General features: G+C 32.3%; 1 protein-coding gene across 1 annotated transcript; it reads left to right on the plus strand.

Annotated features, from left to right (window-relative positions):
* The first annotated feature begins 2597 nt into the window (after positions 1-2597).
* Positions 2598-4517, plus strand: LOC18431651 (Dynein light chain type 1 family protein). Its single transcript, XM_006841767.4, has 2 exons — positions 2598-3144; positions 3713-4517. The coding sequence occupies exons 1-2, from the start codon at positions 3007-3009 to the stop codon at positions 3899-3901; spliced, it is 327 nt and encodes a 108-aa protein (XP_006841830.2). The 5' UTR covers positions 2598-3006; the 3' UTR covers positions 3902-4517.
* Positions 4518-8584: the final 4067 nt, after the last annotated feature.

Genomic DNA, 8584 nt, shown 5'->3' on the forward strand with positions numbered 1-8584 from the left:
TAATAATAATAATAATAATAATAATAATAATAATAGTAATAATAGTAATAGTAATAGTAACAATAATAATAATAATAGTAATAATAGTAATAATAGTAATAATAATAATAGTAATAATAATGATAGTAATAATAATAATAGTAATAATAATAGTAGTAATAATAGTAGTAATAATAGTAATAGTAATAATAGTAATACTAGTAATAATAGTAATAATAGTAATACTAATAATAATAGTAACACTAGTAATAATAGTAATACTAGTAATAATAATAATACCAATAATAACAATAACAATAACAACAACAATAACAATAACAATAACAATAACAATAACAATAATTCTTTTTTAACCCCTCACATAACAAACCCTCAAATTTAACCCTAAAAATCATAAAAATAAGTAAATAAGTCTAACTTCAACATATAAAATCCTTATAAAAAACATAAAAAAAATTATTCTAATAACAAAATATACAAAGAAACCATTTACTTTTAATTCAAAGGGGTCACAATCACTTTTATCCATCAAATTTCAAATTAGTGGTTGTGAGTGTGTCATTAAGCAAACTCAAAGTTCAAAATAAAAGTTCTCAAACTTTGTGTCTTACTCTAAACTATCCAATTTAACATCTAATAGCTAATAATAATTGTGACCTCCATGTAATAAAGATAAATAGTCTCATAATATACAATTTCAATTCTAATTTACCCTATTCCTAATATCCCATATGCTCTTTTCATCACCAAATAACCATTGCAGAACGTGATGCTCATCAGCTGATTTGCACACAAAATTTTATCTAGGATGTTCTTTCGTAGAAGGATTTGTAAAACTTCAATATATTATATTATTGGCAAATAAATTATTGGTGTGCATAAGAACTGCTCTTTTCTTAGATGATCTAGGTATTTGTGCACAAACAAGTTGAGTAGTCTCTTGAGCATTAAATAACTCACAAGGGACTAGTAGAGATGCTCATCGGTGGGTCAAGTGTGTCTAAAGTAGGTTGGGTCAAGTGTGTCTAAAATAGGCTAGAACTATTTTGGATAAAAGAAAACAGGTGTCCCACATTAGTTTGCTAGAAAATTAATGTGGTTATTTTGTAGAGATGCACTGCTTTTTAAGATCTAATGGCACATGTTTCCGATAACGTATGAGAGAGTTCTTGCATTATGATGTATCACCGATTAGGGTTGGGGGACTGACATATTTATGACCATCCAATATAGGTTAAGTGGGAGTATTGGATTTGTTAGTCTCACTAATGAAAATCAATAAATAAATAACTAAAAACGATAAACAACTTATTCGGATCTGTTCTTAAATCACAAGAGGGACTTAAGATTCCATACCAAAACCTATAGACCAAGTCATCCGATAACATACTACTTTGAGAGTCCTCTTAGTGAATCACCTTCACCAATTTTCCATCATCCTCGCTCTCTTAATTGAGGGGTTAACCTCTTTTTATAGAGAATCATCTTTTGTAACTCTCATATTCATGGTTTATAAGAGTTGAGATCCAAATATAACTCATACATTAAGTTCCTTAAGTGCAGCCAATTAGGATTGACAAGTTGTCACCAAACTGTTAATCTTATATAATGAGCTAAATATATCATTAGTACACCAATGACTCACATAATAGGCTGTCATCGAAGCATTGCTACAATTTGATAAAAGATATTTAAAAATTAAATAATTTTATACATCTATAATATAAAAAAAAAACAATTCTTATAAAGAATCCAAATACATCATTGGGTTTTTCCTCCCGTGGCACTGGGTTTTTTCACCAATGCAACATCCTACAAAAGCTCCAAAATGGATCTTAGTATATAGCATTGCCTCATGTCAACCACATTAGATTTCACATATACTATACAATATGGATTGTGTACCATTATTGAAAAATAAATTTTTGGATTAATCTTTCCAACATGATTAGGATGGTTTGCCCCTTGGATGTGAGTGTACCTCCATAGAAACAGTTTTGTTTGTATGGGTGGAGAAATGAGATAATCTTTTGGATAGAGTTTGTTAGTTGAAAACGTATCCAATTTCGATATGAATGACTACCTGTTCTGAATTGGGTTAACCCCCAACTTGATTTGGATAACCAGGTGTGGAGAGAATCGAGGGAGTGTGGACCTCTTTATAAAGGGTTTGTAGAAAAAAGGTTGGATTGCACATAAATATTCCAAGACTTCCTTCTTCTTCTTCTTCTTCTTCATCTTTTTTTTTTTTTTTTTTTTTTTTTTTTTTTTTTTTTCAAACAAAAAGGGGACCCGTGCCCTCTTTCTCTTTCTAGCAACAAATCGCCTTTAGTGAAAGTAAAAACTTTCTGGCTATCCATTGAGGCCTAGAGTTTGCATTGCGAACAATTCTCGTAGTTCTAATAATCAAAAGAGGGAGACTTAAAGAGGTGGCATCAAACTCTCAGCATGCGAAAGGGAGATAGGACCACAGAAAGTTTGTTGGATCCTAGTTTATGTTCTTTTGTTGCCGTTTCCATTGCAGTGGGACTCCCACAAAAGATCAAAACCCAAACTAGGGATAATTTTGACTCGAAAACCGGGCCTAAGTAGGGGATTGCTACTGAGTTCAGAACCATGGTAATCTTTCTTGCATGTTGAAATTCACCGGGACTGTAATTTCTGGGAACGATTTGGATGTCATGGTAAATTACTTTGCACCATAAATCCACAACGGATCCCTACGGCATTATCAAATACAACCGGCAACCATGAAAGCAAATTCCACCTCCTCACAACCACTCATATACGGACCACAACCTTTTGTAATTTTTTCAGGAAAAGCTCAACCATGAGTTGACACTCGGGGTTCTGCTAAGAACCACATCCCTTTTTGGTTTTTGCTTTGTATGAATGAGTTGAGGCGAGGCTATTAATTTGGGAGCAACTCAACTCTCCGCTTCTGTGAGAGAGAGCAGGACGGAGGACTTAATTCTAAAAAGACAAGGGAAAGAAATTGCAGTGAGGATGCTGGAAGGTAAAGCAGTGATTGGGGAGACATACATGCTGCAGACAATGCAAGAAGATGCGGTGAAGCTCGCCGCTCAAGCACTCGACTCTTTTGATGTCATCGACTCCACCCATATAGCCTGCTTCATCAAAAAGGCCAACTGTTTTTCAACATTATCACAAAGGTGTTCAATTACTCCTCGTATTGCCCAAAGAGAATTTTAGCCTTCAGTTGACGAGCCCTTATCTCTTTTTGAAATATAATCAATTTTTTAATTTGTCGGCCCCATTTTCAAGGGATAAGGTTTTTCCGGTCTTTCTCCACTTTTCATTTCAAATATAAAGAAAAATTGGTGTTTTCCATTCCATGATCCTATCAATTACATTAGGGATTGTATACAATGAGACGATTCACCTCAGTACATGGGGGTTACAATTACTTACAACCATCCGATATAAAATCTGACAGGTTGGGTGTGTCACAAAGTTCGACAAAATCTTTTGAACTTTGAGCTTGGTCAATGAAATAAACGCTGTCGCCAAATTTCACATCCAATAGTCAAGATTAATTGTGACTACCTTGTACAAAAGATAAATGATCTCATCATATACTTTCTCATTACAATATTATTACCCTTGAGTATTTTACTAACAATTTGCAGAGAAGAATTTTTAACACGATAAAATGATGGGAAAGTGCTTATAAATGTACAAGTGTGAACAGGAATTTGATAGATTGTACGGGCTGGGGTGGCAATGCATTGTGGGCACCAACTTTGGCTCCTTTGTTACTCATTGCACCGGTTGCTTCATCTACTTTTGCATGGGCAACCTGGCCATGCTCCTCTTCAAGGGCGCCTCTCTAGATCCCGACACGTGTCCTCTTTCCCCCATGGAGACCGTTCAAGCTTAGATGTCGAGCAATCTCGTAAAAGGCAAGAAATGCATGGAGAACAGAGAAATTGATATGAAGAATCGTGTTGGTTCTTTCTTCCATCCGATAATTTCAATATTTTTGCTTGATTCAATGGTTCATTCTAATTAGATTATGTACATACCTTTTTTCTACTTCTTTTTTTATGTTGCATATATATTTCATGAGTAATGGTCCTATAGGACCCTCCCCCACTCATGTGTGCAGAATTCCAAATGATCACCATTAAAGTTGATATGGATCTCTAGAAAAGTTATCACATGGGTGTAGGACTTAACTTTTCTATAGATCCGTATCAAATTTAATGGTGTTCCTTTGAGATTCTATACACTGGGTGGAGGAGGGTCCTATGGGATCATTTCTCATATTTTATTTTATTTTTTCCAATTTTCCCTTTGCTTTTTATTATCTGAGGTCTCATCACACTAGACTAAAAAGCCATGGAAAATACCACCCAATTTTCTTTTTATTGTATGTCGCTTTATTTTGTTTGTCCTCCTCAATGTCTTCCGCCCAATCTGATCGTAGATACACTTGTTGTTTAGTGGAGCCTTTATTTTATTGTTGAATTCACATAAGGGTGTGGTTTGGATGAGGCTGAGGCCCTAAACAATCAAAGTAAGGCGTACTTTCAAATACTGTTGAAATGTTGTTTTAGTATAAAAAATCCATATGATGACCTGAAACTTTATTTTCATCTCTAATTATTAAATTGAAATATTAAAAAATAGTGTAGATCAAAAATATCTATGAACACTTGAAAAATATGAAAATTGACTGTCTAGATAATACATTACAAGATGCACTCCAATACTTAAAATCTATTTTTTCCCTTGTCATGGTCCATGCTAATGTCTTGGATTTCTGCGTATTTGCTAACATGCATTTGATATTAAATATTAATTGTTAAAATAAATTTTGAATCGTTTTTCAAAGAACATGATTAAAGAGAGATAAGAAAGAGAAAATGATGAACCCATCATTATCTATGGGCTTCTATTAAATATTAATCATCCAAACATACTTAATCTTGAATACTTCTTTGGATTATGGGCTTCTATTAAATATTAATCATCCAAACATACTTAATCTTGAATACTTTTTCCAAAGAGGCATAATCGATTAGAGTAATGTAGAGAGGAAGTAGGCTAGAACTGCAAAAAAATAAATTCGCCATTTATTCAACCATAATTTCTTTGTTTTGAGTATCCTGTACCAAGGCGTAAAAAAATAAATATGCTAATTATCAAAGTTTAACTTTCCCCTAACAATATGCATCGGTTTTTACATAGATTGTAAAAACATATTCAATGATGAATAGAAATTATTTATTAAATTTTTATTCCAAATATGTATTTTTCGTGCTCCAATTCTTCAAAGCATCTTCCACAAGCTACTTATTCGGTTCCTGTATACAGAGATAAGCATATGAGTAGATAGCCACTTTGGGACTAAATACCCAGCTAGTAAATAAACACTTTGGCTTGAATTTCCACTAAGTCATATAAAAATAAATAAATAAATAAATAAGATTATTTTCATTCGTATTTTAAAAACACGCCCCAACAGGGTGCACCAATCACCTTGACATCCCATATTGAGATACTCTTTCATTCATAATATAAGAGAGCCCTGATTACGTATCGATTCGAATCTAAGTGACATTATTTAGGGAAAATCAAAGTGGAGAGATCCTTAGGTCCCCCACTCATTTAAGCTATAAACACATTTATAGTCTATTTATATAACATCTAAGTGGAAATAAAGGCCCATTTTGGATAGTCCTCTATATCAATTAAGCAATCGGTATGAATAGGTCATTTATAAATACCTGCTTTTCCTTAAAACGATGGGGAGACATTTTTCGGTAAACAAATGGAAATAAATGGAGTAGGCCAAATATTTCCTCTTATTTATTAATAACTAGAAGAAAAAAAAGATTAGCTAACTTCAATTAGTTAGAAAAAAGCTTTGATGATGATAAGAAAGCAAAAAAAAGATTGAAGGTACTCATTATGTCTCAATTGTATTTTAGTGCTTACATAAGTGCTTGTCTACACAAGCCAGTGGATACAGGAAGGATGGCTACATCTACTTATCCTTGCAATCACCGTTAACTATTGGACTTGGACAACGATGGTTCTCATTGTGACAAAGGAAAAAAAAAACAGGAAAAATAAAAACAAAATACTTTTTTTTTTTTAGAGATTATACCTTCTCTTTGGCTCCGCAAAGGAGTCTACCTCGGATTAATTTTTTATGGAATCACCAAATTTTTTTTGTATAGAAAATGGAGATCTCCCCATTAAATACACTTAAAAGAAAGATAAAATAAATAAACCAACAAAAAATAAACACACTCTCTCTCTCTCACTCTCACTCATCACTACTTCTCTCTTATATCTCTCTAGCTGCCACATAAATCTCTATTTATATCTCTCTATAAATCTCATGTTATCCTCTATTTCTAGAAGGCAATAAAAGATAATTCTACTTATCTTAAAACATGAGCTTTTTCCTAAACTAGGCTTTCCTGGGTGATAACTCACACTCCTACTAAAACTTAAGCACAAAATCCTGTCACCTAACTTATCTCAGCGCACTTCTTAATCTTAAGAAAAATAAACAAAAAATAATAATAACTCTAAAATTTTGAGTTTTTGTAATTTTTTATTTGCATCACATTGCAACTTATTTTCTCAATAATCAAAGAGCAATTGTTGGATTATGATGGGATGAGATTGCACCTAAGTTTTCTAGCAAGTAATCAACCTTATGTAGTAGAAATAAGGTGCATCTTAAAAATTCACTTGAAAAGGTTGTTCCCATGTTGAAAATCCATATAATCGATCATCTCGCTATAAGATGTATAGATATAGAAAAAATATATACATATACATTTCAAGTCATAAAAATAATGCATCTTGTAACACATTATCTACCTTATGTAGTAGAAATAAGGTGCATCTTAAAAATTCACTTGAAAAGGTTGTTCCCATGTTGAAAATCCATATAATCGATCATCTCGCTATAAGATGTATAGATATAGAAAAAATATATACATATACATTTCAAGTCATAAAAATAATGCATCTTGTAACACATTATCTACTCAATCTACATCATTAAATTTCATAATTAGGTGCAAAAATAGATATTTAGGCTATTGTTATGGTTTCTCACATTGGAACAACAACGTTTAACAAGATTTAGAGGTGCGCCTTACTTTGATTGTTTAAGGTTGACACCTTATACTGACCACACCCATTCAAAATAAGTTGCAGATTACTTTGACTTTAGTGGTTTTCTATTTTCATTTTACCTCCGGGTCAAACTTCAACTTTCAAACACTCTAAAATTTAAAAAAAAAAAAAAAAACTATGTTTCATTGCTTTGAAAATGCAACTTTTGATCATCAACCCTAAAAAAGTAGGCATTGAGGTAGTTTGAAAATAGGACTTTTGAACTGCCCAAAGGAAAAATAGGTATTTGTGCAGTTTGGAAGCTGGACCTTGAGAACATCACTCACTTATGTGGTTAAATATCTAAGGCCATATTTCGTATTCCCAAAAATACATCTGCAAAAATATTTTCGCTTAAAAGAACTCTGCTACGTAATTAAATGTGGGAGTTTTTTCACACTAATTGGGTATTAATTGGTGTAAAAAAAATGCCTATTCACCAATTTGTATAAAAAAAATCCCGCACCTAATCACACAAGGAGTATTTTCACATGTATCAAACGTGCCCCTAGCTTTTTATATATTCAACAAGGTTTAAAGGTTTGGTTCTTGAACCTCCAGCTCCTCAATTTTTTTGTGTTTTGGGTGATCCAGAAGTCCTATTTCGAACGATCCACGCATCAATTCTTTTTGGATTTGGATTTGGATTTGCTTTTTTGTACTTTAGCCGTTAGGAAGTTGGAATTGTAAACCAAGAGTAATGGAAATAACAAAAATAAAAACTCAAAAAATTTAGACATCAAGGTAAAATGTGCAAATACTAAAACATATTTTAGTTTTGTTTGAAAATTCTAAGAAATCAAACCCATAGGACTGGAAAATAGTAGGTCTTATCATACCTGTTTCAACACCCCTTTTTGCGCTCTAGAAATTGGAAATGCAAATTTTAGTCCGTCACTACCCTAAGAAGGATTTATTGTCCAAAGTAAATATAGGGATTTTCTAAGAAGTATGAAAAATATAAGCATCGAGAAACTATTTTTCTCCTAAATTTAGACCAAATGTTTTTTTTATTTGACTAAATTCAGAAATTTATTTAAACCAGATGTCTTATTCCATGTGGACTAGTCCAAGGGGGGAATTTTAATTTTGGTACCTACGAAAAAGCCACTTGTTAGTGAAAATTGGTCCTCAAAAGATTTATATATAATTTTTGTTTACAAATATTACTAAATTTATTAATAAAAAAAAATTACATCAGCGAGTTACATTATTAGAAAAAAGATTTATGTACTACGAAGTACCAACCTCATGCTCTTTCTGCTTAGACATCTCTGTTTGTAGCTTGTACCAATCAACCAAACAATGTGACCCACCTTTTTGAGAAATTAATTTTCAGGTGTTCATTTTGGGGACCAAAACTTGGAAGGCTTATTGATTTCATGCAACCATTGTATAGTAATATTTTGCAACAATCTTA

The sequence above is a fragment of the Amborella trichopoda genome, chromosome 2 (assembly GCF_054954075.1).
Source record: "Amborella trichopoda isolate Santa Cruz 75 chromosome 2, AtrichopodaSantaCruz75HAP2 v2.0, whole genome shotgun sequence".
In the NCBI taxonomy this organism is placed as follows: Eukaryota; Viridiplantae; Streptophyta; class Magnoliopsida; order Amborellales; family Amborellaceae; genus Amborella; species Amborella trichopoda.

Bases quoted from the DNA above. Each gene is read 5' to 3' on its own strand.
- LOC18431651 (XM_006841767.4), top strand. From the start codon at position 3,007: ATGCTGGAAGGTAAAGCAGTGATTGGGGAGACATACATGCTGCAGACA. The intron at 3,145-3,712 runs GCCAACTGTTTT...AAGTGTGAACAG, and splicing joins TAGCCTGCTTCATCAAAAAG to GAATTTGATAGATTGTACGG.